Here is a 21,423-nt window from a genome sequence, read left to right as displayed (position 1 = left end):
CGTAAAAGACATTGCCACTAGTCCCCCTCGTTTCGAACACACTTCTCCCATTGTTCTTGCCACTTTCTGAAGCAGTTCTGGATGTCCTCTTTCAGGTCTCTAGTTGTGCTGTTGTGGCTGCCTCGATGTCCTGAATCATTTTGACTTTGGGGAAGAGCCAGAAGTCGCATGATGCCAGATCTGGTGAATAAGGTGGATGAGGACACACCGTAATGATTTTGACAGAAATTGCCGTGTACGAGAAGCCATGTGTGACACGGAGCGTTGTCATGATGGAGGATGATTCACAGCACACTTGAAAACACACCTTCTCTCAACCGTAGCTCACACCCGACTGCACCGAACAAGTTGAAACTTGTCACACACTGTTCCTAAGGTTCCACGTGCTATTTCCCGTATTGAGGATCCCTGCCTTTCCTTTGGATGGCCCTCGGAAGCAGCATTCACAGTATCTGTTGATCACACTTTGTAAATGATGGAATGATGGTCCAGCCATATGACAGGGCCCCTTGCAACTGTATAAAAGAATAAGGAATGTCAGGGAAGTATTACCAAGATACTTTGTTAGGATGAAAAAGCAAGAGTAACAAAGGCAGAGTTTCAGTTTGGAAAGATGAGAAACAGTTCTGAGATGGACGCCGGGGGTGGCTACCCAACAGTGTGCATGGACTTAACGTCCCTGAGCTCACTTTAAAAAAAACGGTTCAGGTGGAAATTTTACATGATGTGTATCTGACCACAATTTAAAAGCGGGCTGTGGAGGGAGCAGAAGGAAAGGTTTTGCTTCTCACAGGGTGACCCCACCTTGTGCTTCCCACAATGGAGCCCCTCACAGGAGGCTTAGAAGGCAGGGGAGCAACCGAGATCCAGAGAGTGGGGACTTGCCCAGAGTCACACAGCAAAGAGGGTGCACAGCCAGAACTAAAGAGACTGCAAGGGGGCCTGAATGAAGAAGATGGTCCCACACGGCTCCTCTCCAGGGAACAGCTGATTTTGCTTAAGCTCCTGGCAGGGGAAGGCAGAATGAGAAGGAAGCGTCTTCTCTCCTTGAGAGAGCCTGGGGAATTCCTCCCTGGAGAGAGGCAGCCGTTGGTGAGGACGGCCCTGTTAAGTCCCCGATCATGAGATTAGGTGATTTCATTATTGTCTGCAAAGCTCTTGGGAGGGTTCGTGCTTACAGATAATCAACCCTGATACAGGGCAGTGGAGTCATCAAGGATCCCTGAGGCTGCTCAGAGGTTGGGGCCAGGAGGGTCCATCACTTCCGTGTGGAGAGAGGGGCTCAGGAGCCAGGGAAGAGGGGAACCTGCCCAAGGTCACACAGCCAAAAAGGCTCAAGACACTCCCCACCGCCCAGCCATCCCTGGCACACCTGAGTCAGTGTCATCCCTCCTCCGCCCACAGCCCTCCAGACCTCCACTTCCCCTGGCCTCCCTGCCCTCACCTCCTCCCTCTGACCCCTCACTCCTTCCACCCAGCCCTTAGCACTTAGCAAGTGCTCAGAAAAAATTAAAAGACCCAAATGCAGAATAAATGAACACCTTGAACTTCTATGGTCTCTGCTTGGACTCCTCTCGGGATAAGGAGCTTACTATTAATACCACCCAACCTCTCCCAGTTTTCCTGTGAGCTGATCTGGTCATTAGCGAGGTACTCAGCAAAGTCTGGGCTGAGTTTTGTGCCCCAAAGTGTGTGTGTGGTGTGGGATGGGAGAATGAAATGAGGTCACAGGGGAAACTGCTGGAATTCTTGCAGGATGGTCACTGTTTTGAATACTTGAAAGCCTTCCTGGGTTGGGGGCTGGTGGGGAGATTAGCCCAGACTGCCTTTCTCTCTCTCTCTCTTTCTCTTTCTCTCTGTCTCTCTGTCTCCTCTTCTCTTTTTGTCTCTCTGTTACTATCTCTGGGTCTCCGCGCTGTTCAAAGTCACACAGATAAAAACATAGCTTCTCAGCCCCGAAAGAAAATTACTGGCCACCCCAGCAGCAGAATAATTGAATCGGCGGGCGGCCAGGGTTGAATCAAGTGAAGGGGCAAAGAGGGGAGGACTGGGGGACCAAGTTCCTGGCTAAAGGTGGGGCCCCGTCAGGGGGATGTGCTTAACCATGGGCAGCAGTAGTGCAGGTGTGGGGAGTGAAGGGCTGTGAAATCTCATGGGCAGGCCTGGCTCCCCCCACTCTACCTTTGAGCCCCACAAAAAGAGCTAGAGGTCTGTGGCTATGCCCCACCCCATCACAAGTCCTCAGAGCCAGCCACTTGGCAAGGTGGAGACGGGGCTTCACCAAGGTCCACTGTGTGGGCATCATCAAGGCGACTTTCCATTCCTGTCATCTATCCATCCACACATTCCCTCATCCCCCACCTACCCACCCATAGCCCCACCTGTCTTTCCATCCACCCACCCACCCACTCATCCCCCGTCCTTTCATCCATCTCTCATTCATTCAACCGCCCGCCCATCCTCCCGTCTCCCACCCCACATCCCCCACTCACCTACCCACCCATTCATTTATCCATCCCTCTCCCTACCCACTTACTGGTGGATCATTCAACAAAACGCTTATTAAGCTGCCGCTGGGTGCCCCTTTCTGTGCTGGGGGCTGAAGACACCAGGAGAAAAATGACAGCTGAGGTCGTGTTCTATTGGAGCTTGCCCTCTCATTGGGAAGATAAATGTTAAACAAACAACTGAACAAATAACTCCATCATTGACATTGTCATGGTTTCTTAAGACACGCTCAGGCGACTCTGGGAAGTATAATGGGAGGAGGGGCTAATTAGGTTGGGAGGCCACAGAAGGGCTCCAATGGGGAAAAGTGTGACAGGCAGAGGAACAGTATACGCACAGGAGAGTTCGATGTCTGGTGTCTCACTCAAGCGCAGGTATCAGGGGAGGAGCGCAGGAATCAGCCATAGGAGGTGACAGGAAGGCAAAGGAGACAGAAGGCACGACCAGAATGGTGAGAGGGAAAACAAGGTGGGTGGAGTCCTGAAGGCCCTTACCCACATGGAGAACCAGAGGTCCAGGGAGTGGTGCACACCAATGACCCCTCTTTCCCTTCCTCATGTTAGACAGTTAGGGGTCCTGAGGACCATTGACGGCAATGCCTTCAGCTGCTAGTGTCTGATCCCAGCCCTGTCAGCTGCTGCTGGTCAAGCCACACACCTAATCTAGCAGCCTCCATGTTCTCAGCTGTGAAATGGGAACATTCAGACACTCCATGAGGCTGTGGGAAAGCACTGAGGCCAAGAGGACCACAAGAAGTTTTATTGTGTCCTCTACATTATGGCTAACATGGCCTCCTGGCCCCTGCATCGTTCATTCATTCATGCACTCATTCATTATTCAACAAATATTTGTTGAGCGCCCAGGTACTGTTCTGAGTGAAGGTATAGCTGTGAACAAAACAGACAGTTCTTTGTCCTCCAGGTGCTGATAGTAAAACAGAGTGATACAGAGAATAACAACACACTGATGCCTAATCTACTTTCAGGAAGCATTCAAAATTATAAAGCAAGGGAAGGGGACAGAAACGGTCTGGGGGAGATGTCCATTGGCTGGGACAGTCAGGGAAGGCTTTCCTGAGGAGGTGACGTGTGAGCAGAGACTGTGAGAGGAAACGTGGGTCTGGCCAAGAGGTCTGGGATAAGCATTCCAAGCAGTGGGAACAGCAAGTGCAAAGGCCCTGAGGCAGGACCAAATTTGGCATTTTAAGAATCAGCTCCTTTTTGTGCTGGAGTGGAGAGAGGGAGGGTGAGAGGTGGCCATGTTTCCTGACCACCTATCCCTGGTACTCCCCATTCTCTTCACGTTTGATTGTCCTTCATTGCAATTCATACCGTGTGCCACGCTATACATTTCCCTTATCTATCTTGCCTGTTTTCGCTCTCTCTGACTGTCAGCTTCATGAAGATGGGAACTTCTTTCCTTCTGGCCTGCCTGTTCCCGGCTCTGCTACCAGAGCTTAGAACAGTGCCTGGCTCATAGAAGACACTCAATGCGTAATTTAAAATGAATGAACAAATGAACGAATAAATGAATGAACACATGAACAGCCATCATTCCCATCAGAAGGGCCAGGTGGGGAGGCAATCAGAGCCTCCAGCCACTTCGAGAGGCCCCTTTAGGAGGTCAGAGCTGAGAAACGTGGGGTCAGGGCCTCCCTTGATTACTGAGATTCTAATTAACTCTGGGGCCGAGAGGGCCGCCTGCTCAGAGGAATTGTAGATAAGTCTGCATCCAAGTGTTGGAGCAGCAGCTCTAACGGGGGCGGGCAGTGGCACCCCTTCTCCCCCCAGCAGCCAGCTGGCCAGGGAGGCGGGTGCGGAAAGAGGTCATTTGCATAGGCAGGTAATTGGTTTTGCAAATAAATCTGGTTCTTGAAATTTGTAGATTAGCAATAATACGTCTCCAGATGAGAGAGAAAGGTCACGGATGAATAAAACAACAATTAAACTTTCAGGAGATTATTAAACTAAACAGAAATCTGGCACAGGGCAGCCGAGGGAATATGGAGCGAGGCTGGGGAGATGGAGGGGGTCTGGGGTGGGGTCGCCTGCAGCCCGAGGGAGTCCGTTGACGTCCTCACCTTCCTGCTTCCTGGGAGCACCTTCCATATGCCAGGTTCTGGGAACAATGGGACATTCTGTGTGAAACACCCAGGGTAGCTTTCAGAATCCCATTTCTCAGAAAACTGAGGTCTAGCAAGGGAGAGGAAGATGCCTAAGTCTGTATGACGTAGGATTCGAGCCCAATAGCATCAGCTTTGCACTGTCCTGGGAGGCAGTGGGCGTCCTCTACAGTGGTCAGGAAGTGAGAAGGGTGGGACACTCTCTGCTGCTTCTTGGCTGTCTGACCAGGGCCATTCCTCCCTCCCCCGGCCACTGTATGTCAGTCTCTCCATGCCTCTAAAATTGGGGCTAAGAGCATTTTATGTGTGTTTTGAAATCTGCAAACATTTTCATACTTGTGTGGCAATTAAATGTGGCATGGCAGTTAATGCACTGGGCACTGTGCCTGGCACGATGGAAGTGCCCCTTTGGTCATCTGGGCTCCTGGCTGCAAAAAACAGAAATTCACTCAGGAAACAGGCAGAAAGGAAATTTATAGGAATCACTTGGGGTGGAAGAGAAAAGTGGAGAAAAAGGGTCACCTGATAGAGAAAATAGAAACTTAGTGAGTAAGGCAACCTCACTTTGCCACCCACTAGCATGTGACCTTGGGTGAATCACCTTCCCCCTTGGGACCTCAGGTTCCCTAGCTATAGGGTTTTAAAGAATGCCAAGTGCTGGGAAGAAAATTAGGGCAGGAAGGGGCAAGAATTGGGGAGGGAGGGGGCAGTTTGCAATTTTAAATAGGATGTTCAGGGAAGGCTTCACTTAGGAGGTGATATCTGAGCAGAGATCTGAAGGAGGGAAGGGAAGGAGCCATAGAAAGATCTGGGGGAAGAGCATTCCAGGCAGAGGAAACAGCCCCCGGGGCAGCATCATGCTTGGTGTGTTGGAGGAACAGTGAGAAGGCTGGTGTGGCTGGAGCAGAGTGAGCGAGGGGGAGAGAGGGAGGATGTGGGGGCAGGGAAGGGACAGGGGCAGGTTCATCCAGAGGATAAAGGGAAGGGACATCTCTCTGCTGTGATCACCGAAATGGTGATCCTCCTTCCCAACCCATTTGGTGGCAGAAGCTGTGGGCTGCCCCCCCCCATATTCATTCTCTACTTTCTCCTTTAGAAATAGGACCTGCCCAGCTAAAGACTACATTTCCCAGCCCCCCTTACAGCTCAGAGTAACCATTTGACTATATGGTGGATGGTACATGTAACATGTACCATAAATGGTCCATAAAACTTCCAGGTTGTAACCTCATAAGATAAGGACAGGCCCTTCTCTAGCCTTCTTTCCTCCCCACTCCCCTTTCACCTGGAAGGTGGCTGTGATGGCAGGCACTGGAACAGCCATTATGGTCCACAAGAAGGAAGTTCTGCTGAGGTGGGGGGGTAACAAGATGAAAGCAGTCTAAGTCCCTGGGGATAGCAGAGCTACCTGGACGATGGCCAGACTGTGATGAGCTTCTCCCTCATTTAAAACATGGTCTTATAGTCTCTTAGTCATGGTCGGGGTTTCATGGCTACATAGATCACAAACAATCAAGAGTTTTGAGCATTGTCACTGCCCACACTGCAGACCCCAGACTTCCTCACTTCCCTGCTATCACTTTTCTGCTGCAAATTGCCCATCATCCTACCCTCTCCCTCCTGATTTCCCTCTGACTTTGCTCTTAGTCTCACCCCTCTTGCTGTAACTAAGCTGTACCTTGCCAAATGCGCCACCTTGTGGCCATCCTGGAAACTGCCCTCCTAGGTGCTCTCCTTGGAAAACCCTGCCAGTGTGACGTTGCCTGCCCACATGTCCTTGAACAGATTTAATTGTATCTCAAGATATTTTCCTCAGGGAAGATGTAGATGCCTGACCACTGCACTGTACACCTAAAGCTGAAGCTGAACAATAATGAATGTCAACTACAAGTTTATATGTTATGTATGTATATATATATATATATATATATATATATATATATATATATATATATACATATGTGAAGTGGAATACAGCATTAGGAATGTAGACAGTGGAAATGTAATGGCTCTGTGCAATGTCAGAGGGATAGTGGATGGGGGGAGGGGGGTTGACACAGTGTGAGGGATATAAATGATAAACGTCTAACTATTGCATTGTTTTGTGCACCTGAAATTAATAACAAAAATAATAAAAAAGATATTTTCATGGATGTCCATTCTCTCCACCTTCATATCTCTCTTCTTCTTTCCACATTCTGGCAGTTCCAGTAGAACTGAGCCCGTTCCTTTCAACATCTAAGTCCTATGTCTGTGGTGATTCAGTAAGGCAGAAAAGGGACCAGAGAGGGTGAGTGAGCTGCCTTGGTCACACAGCAGGGCATACTCTCCAGAGGAAGCAGAGAGAGACTCTGATTGAGAGAGGATGGACCACTGACCTTCTGGTCTGCGGGCAGAGGATAATGGGAACCCTCAGTCTGCAAGCCCACCACCATTCCCCCAGGAAATGCCTCTACCAGAGCTGGGTAATCTCATTCCCTCATTTATTCCACGAACACTTATTGAGCACCTGCTGTGTGCCCCATCCTATTCCTAATGTTGGGACCAAAACACATGTATCTTTTTCCTCTCAGAGCTCACAGGTTAGTGTCGGAGTTGTGAAGAGGGGCCCCAGAATTGGCCCCGGAGCTGGGCTGGGGCCCTGGCTTCTTGGAGAAGGGGATTTGTAAGGTGACAGGTCAAAGATGAAGAGAAGGCAGAGAGATCCATACGGAAGCGACCAGGAACAAAGATTAAGAGGGAGAGAGACATCCAGAGCAGGGGGACATGGCATCAGGGAGGTAATGGGGGCAAAATATGGGGACTTGAGGTCAAGGGCAATGGGAGCCAAGGAAGACTTTAGAGCAGGGAAGGAGTGAGATCAGATTTGCCTTTGAGGAAGGTGCGGGGAGGAGGGCGCCCTAGAGGCTGGCCAGGCAAGGCGAGGGCCCAGGACCCAGCTGCGCCTCCCCCACAAGCCACATCCCCCTGCCGCCTCACTGCTCCAGGGCGCAAGCAGGAAGGAGAGCTGGGAGGGGGTACCTGGCAGCCAAAAGACCAGCAGCTAATGAGCCCGGTGAGGCGCGGTCTATTTTTAGCAGCCGCTCCTCCGGACGCCTAATCACTGCGGCCGGCTCCCGCCAGGCTGCCATGGAAACGCTCAACGCCACCGCCGGGAGCTCGGTCCCCCGTCCCGGCCCGCGAAGCCCGTCCTCCAGCCCCGGATCCGCACGTCAGCGCTGCCACCGCCGGGACGGGGCCCCGCGTGTCCTCCCGCACCGCCGCTGTGTGGCTGGGGGGCGCCTCTGCCCCTTTCTGGGCGTTAGAGGGTGAGGGATGTCAGAGGGGGAGCTGGAGGCTGAGCCCCGGATTCGAATCCCCGCTTGGCCAGCCGCGAGGGGCGCCACCTCAGGCTTATCCCGATCCTACTTGATGCCTCGGTTTCTCTTTAAAACGGGTCACGCCTCATATTACTGCAGACACTAGGATGCCTCGAGCTGAAAGCCCAGTGATTTCCGCGACTCACTGAGCACCTACTGTATGCCAGGTATCCCCCTAAACTTTCCATGCATTAATTTAATCCAGAGGATTTTGCGGATGGGGCCAGTGCTACAGAGAGGTTAAATGGTCTGCCTAAGGTCACACAGCATGCAAGCAGTGGAGTTAGAATTCGAATTCAGGCCAGGTGTTTCAGCAATCTTAGCTTTAAACTGCACATACATTTAAATTGGAATTTGAAGGGGGGTCACACCCCCCAAGGAAGGCCTCATGAATGGCGGCCTCTCACGCAGGTGAGAACCTGATCCTCGCCACCCCCTTCCTAGACTGGAAGCTGGACAGTGAGAGGTTTCACTTCCTCAGGGTACACACTGAGGCACAGATGAGAGAGGCAAGGGCCAGTGCTGAGCCCTGGAGCTCTGGTCTCTGTCTCCCTCCCAGGAAAGCTATTATGGAAGGGCCGTGGACATGTGGCACGGGGCAGCCCGCCACCGCCTGACATCCACAGGTATTTTGAGCAGTGTCATGCAGGCAAGTTGACAGGGACAGACTGGAGACAGGAAGGAGGGGAGAACAAAGCCCCGACCTGGGCCAGGATAGGGGGAGCTGATCTGGCAGAGTGGACAAGCGCATGCCGCCTCAGTTGCTTTGTGCCTCAATTTCCCCACCTGTAAAATGGGTGTTGACCATCACAGTCCCCGCGTGCTAGGAACTGTTGAGCATATCAAAACGTTCCTACAAGTTCATGCAGGGTCCTATCCGTTTGTATTTAACATTTGCAGATTTTGTTTCACTGGGACTTTTTTGCATTGTTTTGGATTCTTTAAAACATGGCTGAAAATGGTATTTCTCTTGCTGAGTTTGTTGGCACCTCTTTAAGTTTTGCCTCTGAGGCCAGCGCCTGGCTCACCTCGCCCTGATCCCAGCCCAGCGATAATCACATCAATTGCTCAGCACTGTGCCTGGCACCGAGTAAGCACTCAAGGACGGTGGCGATAAATGTAGCTAACATTTCAGAAGGGCCCGGTGAGGCGGCCACAAATACTACTGAACATGAAATGACTCCAAAGGTTGGTTATTACTCACTATTGTTGGGAGCCTCAGGCCTTGGTGGGCCCACTGGGAAGATGGGGGACTAGCCTGCCTCGTCCCAGGTACTGTTGTCAATCCTGATCCGTGAAAACGAGGGAGGGGGTTGGGAAGGAGGCGTCCTGATTCTCGCACACGGGTGCCTGGAGCTGGAATCCCCGCGCCTCCATCCCACCTCCCTGCCCGATGCCTGCGTCTCCGCTGTCTCCAAGATTGCACTCTAGGAGGAGGTGCTGCAGGGCTGGCACCGCTGTCCTGAGCTGGGGAGGTGGGGGAAGAGGGAGACACAAACCCCTGTCCCCGGACGTGGGGCAGGAAGGGCTGGGGAGGGGAGGCCTAGATTAACGTGCTCCTCCCCCAGTCCGGCTATAATTAGCCCAAAATGAATTAAACATGAGGCCGACCGGTCTGGGGCGGCTGCGTCATCTCTGACACTGTGATGGTTCCCAGGCTGGAGGCAGAGGGCGCGGCTGATGTGTGAGACTGGGGTTTGGGGGGAATGACCTGCCACCCACAGGCACAGCAGTGGGGACATGGGGCATGGAGGGCAGGCCCCAAGGTGTGTGCAAAATATACATGTCTGTGGTCGGTGCGCGTGTGTGTGTGTGTGTGTGTGTAAGGGAGACAGCACCAGTGGTTAGGCTGGGCAGAGGAGACTGGGGGGGCCGTTGGGGACGTCGTGAAGCCTTAATTTAGGGGTCCACAGGGAACCTCCTGCAGACATGTGCTTTAAGCTTTGAACAATCAGGAGGATTCACACATGGGAAGGAAAGACATTCTTGGTGGAGGGAACAGCCCAGGCAAGTGCTCAGAGGCCAAAAGCAAAGCAAAGCAAAGCAAAACAAAACACAACAAAAACCCCTGCAAATTCTAATCTCAACTGTAACCCAAAGTGGCTCCCCTTCACAGAACAGCCTGTCGGTGATTTGCCGGCCAAGATCTCACATCTGAACCCAGTTTCATGTATACAGTGGGGCCCAAAACACAGATCTCAGACAAACTCTTGAAAAATGGGGGGTGATAATAGTTTGTACCTCCTAAACCTATTGTAAGGAGATGAGCTAAAATGTGTGTAAACAATTAGCACATACTTAGTGCTCACAGAGCAGCTGCTGTTATCATGGTTGCAAACAAGATCACAAAGGGCTTTGTTTTTTAAAGGAGGGCGCAGCTCACAGTGGCCCATGCAGGGATCAAACCGGCAGCCTTGGTGTTATTAGAACCACGCGCTAACCTACTGAGCTATCCGGCCACCCCACGAAGATCATTTTTAACAATTACATGTTCATTTCAATGTATATCCCCCCAAGTTTATATATATGCAGTCTGTTCTGCTCAAAAACATGTATGTATCTGGGTTTTCAATGGTAGGATATAAAAGTACATTTTTAAAATAAATATATTTTGTTAGAAAGGAATGGGGAGGTTTAGGGAAAAATGATGGAGTGAATGAGGAAAGCCTGGAGTCAGGAAGCACTGGGTAATAGATTTCTCAGCCTGTTCCTGGGCCCAGTAATTAATCCCGAGGGGCTAATTAAGTTTGGGCTTCCAGTTCAGCCACTCTGCGTCCTCCCTCCCAGCCTTTCCTCTCCCCCAGGAGGAGGCCCAACCTGGCCCACCCTTGCCAGAGCTGCCCTCCAGTGGTGCTGCTGGGAGAGGGGGTGCAGTGGTAATTGGGGAGATCCCTGGGCTTAATCATGGGGAATTAAAGTTTAATCAGAGGCTGTTACTGCTGGGACAGGAGGCTTGCGGTAGGAAGGGTCACCTATGAGCTGCAGCACCTGGAATAGCATGAGGCGAGTGAGGCAGGGAGGGAGGCAGTGCAGGGTGAGATGCTGCCCGTATTTAACACTTTGATACTTTGTTCATTATAGAGTTTTTTTGCATTCATTGTGAGGTTTTTTAAAATGTTTCATTAAAATAGTATTTATTCAGATGATTGAGTTTAGTGGAGCCTCTTTAAATTTTGTTCCCAGGCGAGTGCCTTGCTCTTCTTACTCAAATCCCAGTCATGACTGCTGAAAGAAGTCAGGAGCACATTTCAGGTGCCACACTATCAGACGATGGTCTATTATTGGACCCATTGTATGGATAGGAAACTGAGGCCCAGAAAGGCAAGTCATTGGCCTCAGTTCACTCAGCTAAGGAAAGGCAGAGGCAGGTTTGGAACCATTGACTCCACTGAGGTGGAGTTACTTCCTGTCCTGAAGCCAGAGACAATGCAGCCAGCCTCCCCCAACCCCATCAGAGCCTTTGTTCTTGCTACACCCACCACCTCCCATCCATCTAGGAGGAAAAGCCCAGGCCTCCTCACACGGCCCTGCATGACCTGCTCTGTCCCCTCCCTGCCCTCACCTCCTCCCTCTCTCCCCCTCACTCACTCTGCTCCAGCCACAAGGGGCCTCCTGGCTGTTCCTTCAACATATCAGGCAGGGTTCTGCCTCAGGGCCTTTGCACTGGAACACTCCCCAGCATCACTCCCTTGGGCTCCCACCTCACTCTGGGTAAAAGCCCTAGTCCTCTTGATGGCCCACAAGGCCCTGCACGACCTGTACCCTAGGGCAATGAGATCCACTGAGGGCTGTGGGCAGAGGAGAGGCGGGACCTGCCTCAGGGGCTCACAAAGGGCTGGCGCCCTCTGGTGTCTGCTGCGAGGAGGACAGACTATGGGGAATGAGGGGGCTAGGGCAGAGGAAACTGCACTGGACCAGGCAAGCAATAATCATATACCATAATTCTATACTGTCCAATAGGGGAGCCACGGGTATTTAAAATGTGACTAGTTCAAATTGAGATGTTCTGTTTAAGTATAAAACACACACCAGATTCTAAATAAAGACTTGGTATGAAAGAAAACAATGTAAGATAGCTCACTAACAATTATTTTTATATTGGTTGCATGTTAAAATGACATTTTGGGTGTATTGAATCAAATAAAGCACATTATTAAAATGAATTTCACCTGTTTCTTTTTGCTTGTGGCTACCAGGAAGGTTCAAGTTCTATATGTGGCTTTCGTGATCTTTCTGCTGGGCTAATTTGATGGCATTTGAATTCTAAGATCCTGCCATCTTTGCACTGTCCACCAGAAGGCGTTGTGCCCTTGCAGTGGGTCAGGCAATCAGGAATCTGAAGGGAAAGGAAACAGTTCAGACAAGCAGTTGGTCCTTTGTGGTTGCTGTATTAGATTAGTTCTTACAACCAGACCATCTGCCATCTCGCACCATCTAAGGGAAACAGATCTACCTCTGGGTAAGGATTCTGCCCCTGCCCCTGGCCTCACTTAATTCTGTAGGGGTTGGTGGGGGAGAAAGAATTAGGCCTCCAGACTCAACTCACCGATTCTGCAGCATTTATTAGAAGCAACTGCATGCCACACTCTATTAGCTTGAGGTGATTCCCCCAAGAAATTCACCTCACCAGATGAGGATGTTTTCTCTTCCCTGTCTCCAAATGAGAAAACTGAGGTTCAGAGAGGGAAAGTGAGTTGCCCAACGTGGCCCAGCAGAGCCAGGCTTTGCACCCAGCTCCATCTGGTGCCAGTGCCTTCTGGGACTCTCCTCTGAGCCAGCCACCTCCCAACCTCTAATAAACTCCTGAGAAGTGTTGGGCAGACGTGGCAGCGAGGACACTCTTTATCTGTCCAAATCAGGCTGGTTCGGCAGAGCAGTCAATAATTAATTCTGAATTTTTCCCATTTATCATAGCAGCAGGAGCCAGAGTGCCTGGAATCGCAATCCAGAGCCTCTGTGCCCCTTGGCCACCTGGAGCTGGGCACAAGTGGTGACAAGAACTGGGGCAGGGGGCCCTCTTTAAGCCTGAGAATGGAGGGTGTTCCTGGCTCCCCACTCCTTTACAATAGGTTATTAAGTGCTGCACGATCCAGTGGTGACCAGGTGAGACTCCATCCCAGTCTTCACGATGCCCACAGGCTAGTTGGAGAACATACACACTGAATGAATAATAATCTAAATAATTAATGCTACAAAGGAAAAGAACAGGATGGTTTGAGAATGCAAAATCAGAGGAACATGACCTGTTTAGGGCTTCCCCAAGGAAGTAACATTGAGTCTGCAAAGTGGAGGATGAAAGATGAGGGGTCCGCAGCAGGTGTTCCACACATTGAAACAGCACATGCAAATTCCCTGTGGCTAGGAAGAGTCTCTCCCACGTGGGACCCAGCAAGGGGTTTAGTGGGTCTGGAGCTCGCAGCATAGGAGTGAGGTCAGTGCCAAGCCAGGAGCCCTCGGGGCTCAGCCTGGAGCCTTACAGCGAGGCCAGCAGCCTTCAGTGGCTAGCCAGGGGCCATCAGGGGGCAAAGACAGGCAAGTTTCCCCAGTGACCTGGGGGACGGCAGTGAGGCTCTTTCCACCCCAGGTGAGTCAGATGGCAGGCTGGGCGGTCGACTCTGATTTTTTTCTTACAACTGTTTTCCCCTCGGAGAATTCTTTCAAACCCATTTGGGCACGGGGATGAGTCAGGATTTTCCTGCCAACAAACAGCCTATGCCATGTGAGCAGCTCCTGGCCCAGCCACCCTAAACACCTCCCTCCTTGGGTAGGTTGGGAAACAGGCCCAGAGAAGGACAAGGACCACCCAGAGTCATATAGCGGAAGGCAGTGGGCTTAGCCCAGAGGAGGGGTTTCCAGGATCTCAGGAGCAGTCACCTGCCCTGCGGCTTCTGTCTCTTCTGGGGGACCTCAAGCCCCATGGCTGGTGTCCTGGTCACCACGCTGTCCCCAGTGCCCTGCATATTGGAGGTGCTTAATCAATGATTGCAAAATGGATGGATCTCAGCAGCCCCAGGGGTCATGCTCAGGGCATCAGAAGAAAGGGGGTCCTTTTTGACAAGGGATGTAAGAGACAGATACAGGAAGATAGACAGAGAGAGACACGGAGAGAGACAGAGACAGAGATGAAGACAGAAACCCAGGCATAGATATTGGAGAGAGGCAGAAAAAGAGATACAGAGAACAAAGAGCGATGAGCAGGGAGCAGATACACAGAAAAAAGACTGCATGAGATGCAGAGACAGATGGAGAGAGATAAAGGTGGCAGGGTCAGGACCACCACTAACCTGTACAGAAACCTCTGTGTGAATTACAAAAACATTCCCCTTCCTGGGGCCCTCTCTCCCCCTCAGCTGGGTGCTTTTGTGCAGTGAACAAACTGCCCTACTCTCTGGGGCAGCCGGAGCAGGGTCTGTCTTGGTATCCCCAGGGCCGGGCACACAAAGGGCACTCCATAAATGCCCACTGAATGAACAGACAGAGATAGAGATGCCATAACCTGGCCTAGAGTCACAGGGGGAGAGAGAGAAGAAGAGAGAGACAGAGAGTTACAGAGACAGAAACAGAGCAGGACTGAAGCCAGAAGTCTGGGCACCTACAATTTCTGGGACAGCCACAGATGCCTCCTCTGGGAACTGCCTGGATTTACTTGCCACCCAGAAAAATTCCCCTTGACCTTCTGGGAGTGCAAACAGGGTGGGCAGTCAAGGCGGGAGGTGGCCCCTCCCCGAGACGCCGCGGGCCCCAGAGAGAGACAGTGGCTGCCAAGTCTCACCCGAAACTCCTTGCAGCCCAGACTTGCTCCTGGGTGGAGCCAGGAGACTGAGAGGCCTTGGGGTGGGGGTAAAGGGCAGGCTTCCCCCAGTTTCACAGCCCAGACAAGGGAGGTGGCTAGCTTGGGGTCCCCAAAACAGGAGTGAAGGGAAAAGGCATTCCTAGCAGAGGGAACAGCTTGTGCAAAGGCCTGGAGGTGAGTGAGAGGGAAGGGCAAAGGAAATAGTTATGGAGTTTGAACTCAATTTTGTTTTCAAACACTTAAGCTTTTATTCAATACACTCTCAAAGATGGCCCCTCTGTACCTAGTCCCAACCCGGGTGATCCCCGGGCCCCAGAGGTGGCTCCTCAGACTGGGAGGACACATAGACCTCCCAGTTCCATGGGTCAAGTGTGGGCTAGAAGGAGGAATGAAGGCTGCAGGACCCAGAGGTGGTCTGGGAGAGCTGTGGGGCCCACATGCAGGTGAGGCATTAGTGGTGGGCCTTGAAAATGTAGGGGTGTGCCGGGTGAAAAAGACTAGAAAGAGCATTCTGGGTAAAGAACAGCATATGGAAAGGCCTGGAGGTGTGTAATTACCAGGCAAGTGCTGGAACCGAGTTACAGTGGACAGTAACACTGGGTGCCAAGTGGTCAGGGGCGGACCAGAAAGAGAAAGATCTGGGGCAACAGAATCCCAGAGGGAAGTTCTTCTTAGAAGATCAGAAATGGCTGCCTGAAGAAAGGGTATTGGAGCCAGGGTTTTGAAGGATGAATGGGAACTTGCCAAACAGAGATGGTAGGGCATGCAGATTGAACAGAAGGGCTGTGGCCAGCATTCAAGGAACATGCTGATGGAGTAGCTGGAGAAAGAAGGAATAGAGGAGTAGGGTGAGTCAATATGAGATTTCCCAGATCCAAGGTCAGCAGCCTGCTATTCAAGACCAAGAAACCCCAGGACTGTTCCCCTCGGCCCCACCAAGCCCAGTCTGGTCTGCTCCAGCTGCTGTCATCTTTCTTCCTTGGGTCACAGATACCATCCACTTTGGCCCATGAAGACACTTGGCCAGGGACACTTTCCACAATGTGGCTCTGGCACTTCAGGGCAGGCTTGTGCCTCGGTTTCCCCATCTGGGAAATGGGGGTGCTGAAAGCCACTTTTGCTATTTGTGTTCATCTCAGGACTGGGAGGCCTTCAACAAATGATGTAAAGGAAGAGAAAACAGGAAAAAAAGGAAGGAAGGGAGGGAAGGAAGAAGAGGGAGAGGAAGAAGGAAAGGAAAGAAGAAAAAAGGAAGGGGAGGAAAGGAGAAAAGAAGGGAAGGATAGGGAAAGAAACAGAGGAGGGAGGACAGGAATGGCTTTGAACCCCGCCTCCAGGCAACACGAAGGGACAGGTCCAACATTATTATTTCAGAACATGCTGGAGCTGTCGAGGCTTAAGAAATGGGTGACAATTTGCATGCAATTTGCATGCAATTTGCATGCTGTTTGTTAAACGTCAAAATGCCCTGAAAATACTTTCCCCACCTCCATCCCCAGTCAAGAAGCAGGAAACTCTCCCCCTTCCTCCATCAGGGACCCCCTGCATGGGCTGAGGACCCCTCAGTTCAGAGGCTGCTGGAGCAGCAGGCCTGGAGGCAGTGACCTTGGATGCCCCATCTGTAAAATGGGCTGTAATTATGGCTGCCAGGTGAGCGCAACGTGGGGAGGTATTTGGGAATAAAGGTGGAGTACAGGATAACGCTGGAGAACTGGGAGAGGGCTGGAATCCCTCAGTCTCCACATTTAGTCATTTAAGATTTCCTGAGTGACTGGCTGCACCCCAGCCAAGGCCATTCACAGTGAGGGGAGCGGGGTTGTAGCGGCCCAAAAGAGGACAAAGTGTTCACTGGCTGGGCAGGAGGGCATCCAAGAAGACTTCCTGGAGGAGGCTGGAATCCCAGGCGGGTTGGAACTGCAGAGAAGAGTGTGAAAGGTGCCTTAGGCAGGGGGCACAGCTTGGTCAAAGGTGTGGCCGAGAGAATGTACAAGGCAGGAGGGGTGCTGCCCTGAGCTCCTCTACTCTCTTCTCTGTGCTTCTCTTCATGCAATATCCCCTGGCTGCCCATGGGAGCTTCCCAACGTGGCACAGTGGTTCCTGCTGCAGATGGGGCACTGGAGGCCCCATGGGGAAAGCCATAGCTTCAAGGTCACACAGTACAGCCTGGCTGGCTGGGCTGTGGCAGCAATGTCCTAAGTCAGTGTCAGGGAGTGAGGCTCCATCAGGAGTGTCCAAGGCAGTGGGTGTCAGCTGGTCAGGCCAGTGTTTCGCTGTCTACCCCGAGAGCCCAGAACCTGGAATAGCAGGAGGGGGTGGATAAGGCAATCTCAATCCAGGCCCTTAGGAGGGCCAAACACCAGCTCTCTGGTCAGGTTTCCTTCTTCCCTTTTCCCTAACATCCCTTCCCAACATGGACAGCGACACCTGTAGCCATCTCCTCCTTCCCGATGGCCCTGGTGCCCTCCAGGAGGGACAAGGATGGCCCTTAGCCACAGGTAGCCAGCCATTCCAGGAGGGAGCTTGCTTGTTTAAAGCCACATAGTGGCACTCACAGGAATTGCAGGCAAAGAATACAAATAAAGTCCAATCTTTCATTGTAAGGAGTGGGTAACAGAACCCAGGGAGGCAGAGAGATTTGCCCAATGTCACACAGCAAGTTGAGGCAAACATCATTCATGTTAGTTAGGGGTAACACGTGTTTTACTCCAAAGGTCAATGAAAAGGCAAGGTCAGTGTCCTTGCCCAAGGGGTGAAAAGCACAGGGGAGGGGTGGGGGGTGACAGTCAACAGAGATGAGTCTCTTCTCCTCTCTAGGCATCATTTCCACAATCTGTAAGGTCCCTGAAATGACTTACCTTCTGAAGGTGCCCCTCACCACAGCCTGCTCTTTCAGCCAGTATCTTTGGTCCCCTTGGTCATGGTTCCACTACCTGAAAAAGGGGGACAGAAGGACACAGGTTGCAGGCCCCGACTCAGTACACAAGGCCTCCCCTAACTGCTCAGTGTCCAGCCAAAGCATCTTCCCACATCTCCCAGGACTCACTTCCAGCCTCAAAACCCTCTGCCCCGCTTCCAGGCACCGCTAAGGCTCCAGGAAAATGTTCTGAGCAGTCCCTTCCTCACTCCTAGACACAATGCATTCCACAAATATTTGCTGAGCACCTACTATGTGCCAGGCACTGAACTCGGAACACAGCAGTGAATAGGATGGACAACAATGCCCTCATAAAGTTTACAGTCTGGTAGGGGAGCTAGGGTTAAAAAAGTTAGAAAAATATAGAGAAGTAAGCTGTTAATAAGTGCTGGGGAGAAAGATAAAGCAGGGAGGGGTGAAGGGGGTGTGCGGTGTTGGTGGGATACAATTTTAAATAAGGTGGTCAAGGAAGATTGCACTGAAGTGGTATCTGAAAAAAAGGCCTGAAGGAGCTGAGGGAGGGAGGAAGGACGGGAGGGAGGTGGAAAACATTCCAGTGTTCCTGAGGGAACAGCCAGTGCAAAGGTCCTGAGGCAGGACCATGCCTAGAGAGTTAGAAGAACACAGCACTTATTACAACCTAACATTAATCATATATTTATTTGGTTTCTTGTCTCTGTCTGAACTGACTGAAGTGACTGTAGGCTTCATGAGGGCAGGCCTGTTCTGAGTTACCATTGGGTTCCAGTGCCCAGCACATGACCTGGCACACAGTAGGCACTTAATACATGCTTACAGCATATTGAACGATGATTATAGTGTGTGGGCATTGTGGGTTTTCCAGCTGCCAGACCTTGTAAGAGAAGGTGCACTACCAGAAACACCCTCTTCCAGCCCCAAGCCTGAAACCCCCATGGGTCACTACCCCACCGTCTCCCCTTACCCCCTGAGATTCTCCCTCCTGAGAGCCTGGGGAGGAGTCTCTCCACCCACACACACACTTTGAGTCTCCAGGACCAATATCTGAGGATCCTGCTCTCCAAATGTCACCCCAGGCTTGGCAGACCAAGCTTCTAGAGTCCTGGTGGGCATGACCCCCACAAACTTCAGGGCTACACATGTCTCTAGTGTGTCCCCTTCCCAACACCTCCAAGGTGGCATCTGGAGCTCTGGGACCAGTCCCTGCCTGTCTCCCCCATCTCGCTGTCCATTTTGCAAGCACCAGCCTCCACCATCTCCCTGAGCTGCCCAGGCCTTGGCATGTGCTGTTCCCACGGTCCAGAAGCCCTTCTCTGCATCTTGGCCAAGGGACCTCTTTGGGGACCCCAGATGGCCAGGTCAGAGTGTAGGCAGCAAGTGTCAAGATGGGAATATGGGATGCAGGGGTGGTGGGGAGATGGATAAAGAGAGGACGAGAGACTCAGAGAGACAGAGAGAAACATCGAGACAGAGAAACAGAAGAGACAAAGACAGAGAGACATAGAGAGAAACACAGAGAGAAAAAGCAGAGACAGAAATGGACAAAGCCATAGAGACAGAAAGAATGATAGGAAGTGAAATAAGCAGGACAGCACCACGGAGAGAGAGAAACACCAGACTAAGAGATCATGAGAAAGACAGGGGAGATCAGAGAGAGGCGGACAGAGACAGAGAAAAGAAGGAAGCAGGCAGGGGGTATCCAGCTGCCCTCCAGGCCTCTCTCAGTGCCTGCCTTCCTCCATCCTTCTCTCCCAGCACGTCCACACAAGAGCAGCGCTCAGGCGCAGGAAGGCGTTCCAGGGAACAGGGAAGGACCCCTAGTCCACTCTCCCGCCCCCTCCACCCACCCCCGTCCCACCAGGCCCTCTTGCACCCCCCTCCTCAACAGGGCATATGACCCACTGTCCACCTGAGACCGCAGCCAGGCCTTCAGGTGCCGCGCTGTCTCCCCCAAGCCCTGACTCACCCCCACCCCACCCCAGTAGGCGCTCCTGTCCCCTGACATCCCCTCCCAGCCCTGACCCACTCTCCACCCAGGACCCCAGCCAGGTCCTCCCGCGCCCCGTCAGCCCACCCTCCCGGGACCCTGTCCCTGTCCCCGACCCCCGCCACCTGGGGTCGCTGACGAGCAGCAGCACGGAGCCGTCCTGCAGGCGCACGTCGCGCACGGTCTGGTGGTCGTCCAGCCGCCGCGCGTTGTAGTAGAAGGTGCGCTTCCAAGAGCTCACGCCCTGGCCCACCAGCTGGGCGCGCAGGTCGCTGAGCGTGTCGCGCGGCCGCACGGTGAGCGGCAGCAGCAGCGCCTCGTCCGCCAGGTGCACCTTGATGTGGTAACGCTTCCAGCGCGACAGGCCCCGCCGCAGCCCCTCCATGGCGCCCGCCGGACGCTCCCCACCCGGCCCGGGCTCCGCGCGCCCTGCGCACCCGCCGGACCGGCCCAGCCGCCCGCCCCCGCCGCGCCCCGCCCGCCTGGGCACGCCCGGTGGGCAGGAGGGAGGCCCCGCGAGGGCGGGGCACGCAGGGAGGGCGGACCGAGGGCCCCTCGCCCCCACCGGCTGACGCCCCTCAGTTTATGCACAGATTTATAAGTGCTCACTGGAAGTGCCGGGTCTACCTGCGAAGAAAACGCACAACAAGGAGACACATCATAAAGATAAATAGTATGTAAATACTCAATGCATCCGATCTGGGAAGTGCTAGGGAGAGGAAAAGGAGGAAGAGAGGAGGTTGGTGGCTCTCTTAGAGATCAAGGTCGAGGGAGTTCTCTCTGAGGAGGTGGCATTTGCATTCATTTCTGAAGGAGAAGAGAGAGTGAGCCAGCCAGGCAAAGGGTCATGGATCAGGAGGACGGCAGGCTGAGGCAGGAACGGCCAGTGCAAAGGCCCTGCGGCAGGACCATGCCTAGTTCATTAGAGGAACAGCGAGGAGGCTGTGGTGGCTGGAGCAGAGTGAGCGAGGGGGAGAGAAGAAAGAGGTGAGGGCAGGGAGAGGACAGGGGCAAGTGGTGCAGGGCCTTGTGGGCCCAGGGAGGACTTGGGCTTTTACCCCAAGGAAGTAGGAGCCCTGGACGGTTGTAGGCAGAGAGGGTAAGCAACTGAGGTTTACATTCATCACTCACTCATTATTCCCTTATTTACTTCCAGAGACATTCAAAAGTACCTGCTCTGTGTCTGGGCTGGGCAATGCCAGGCACCAGAGAAATCACAACCTAGGGCCCACCCTCAAGGGTCTCCCAGTTGAGGGTGGGGGGCACAGACTCTCTTAGCCCAGTGCGGTCAGGGCTTGTGAGGTCAGAGTAGTAGGAGAGACCACAGACTGGGAAAGGCCAGTAGGTGGGGATGGCTTCCTAGATGGGTGGGCACTGGAGCTAGGGCTTCGGCTGATGAATAGGATCTCAACACTCCTGCCAACGAGGCGCTTGCCCACAGTCACCAACTATATTCTTCAGTGTATGTCTAGTGGGGAAAAAGCAGGAGTCAAGGCTTGTGGTCAGTGGCAGCCACGCTAGGCTTGTGCGCAGGGGATCTCCCACCCCCAATTCTGTGCTGTCCTTCCCCACCCTTGCAACCCTTTTCTCAGGCCCTCCAGCCTCTCCAGTCACACTTATACAAGCACCCTCCTCCTGAAAGCCTTCCTTCATTGCTACCGGCCACTGCCATACCTGCCAGGACAGGACTGACCAGTTCTTGGTATCCAGAATGCTAGCATGACCTATGATTCAAAGTCTGTACTTAGAAGCCAGTTAAGA

At 52.6% G+C, this 21,423-nt stretch overlaps 1 protein-coding gene across 4 annotated transcripts; it reads right to left on the bottom strand.

Moving 5' to 3' along the window:
• Positions 1-420: 420 nt before the first annotated feature.
• TINCR (TINCR ubiquitin domain containing) lies at positions 421-20,073 on the bottom strand. 4 transcript variants are annotated; one of them, XM_081076267.1, is made up of 3 exons: positions 19,788-20,073; positions 17,638-17,712; positions 421-515 (listed from the first exon to the last, which is right to left on the bottom strand). In XM_081076267.1, the coding sequence occupies exons 1-2, from the start codon at positions 20,045-20,047 to the stop codon at positions 17,709-17,711; spliced, it is 264 nt and encodes an 87-aa protein (XP_080932393.1). In that variant the 5' UTR covers positions 20,048-20,073; the 3' UTR covers positions 421-515; positions 17,638-17,708. The 4 variants fall into 4 exon arrangements, with proteins under 4 accessions (XP_080932393.1, XP_080932390.1, XP_080932392.1 ...); XM_081076264.1 differs by lacking the exon at positions 421-515 and adding an exon at positions 15,015-17,076; XM_081076266.1 differs by lacking the exon at positions 421-515 and adding an exon at positions 15,510-15,602.
• Between the last annotated feature and the right edge of the window lie 1,350 nt (positions 20,074-21,423).

The sequence above is a fragment of the Rhinolophus hipposideros genome (genome assembly GCF_964194185.1).
Source record: "Rhinolophus hipposideros genome assembly, chromosome: 16".
Classification (NCBI taxonomy): Eukaryota; Metazoa; Chordata; class Mammalia; order Chiroptera; family Rhinolophidae; genus Rhinolophus; species Rhinolophus hipposideros.
The sequence above is the reverse complement of the archived record's forward strand: the minus strand, read 5'-3'. Positions and strand labels throughout refer to the sequence as shown.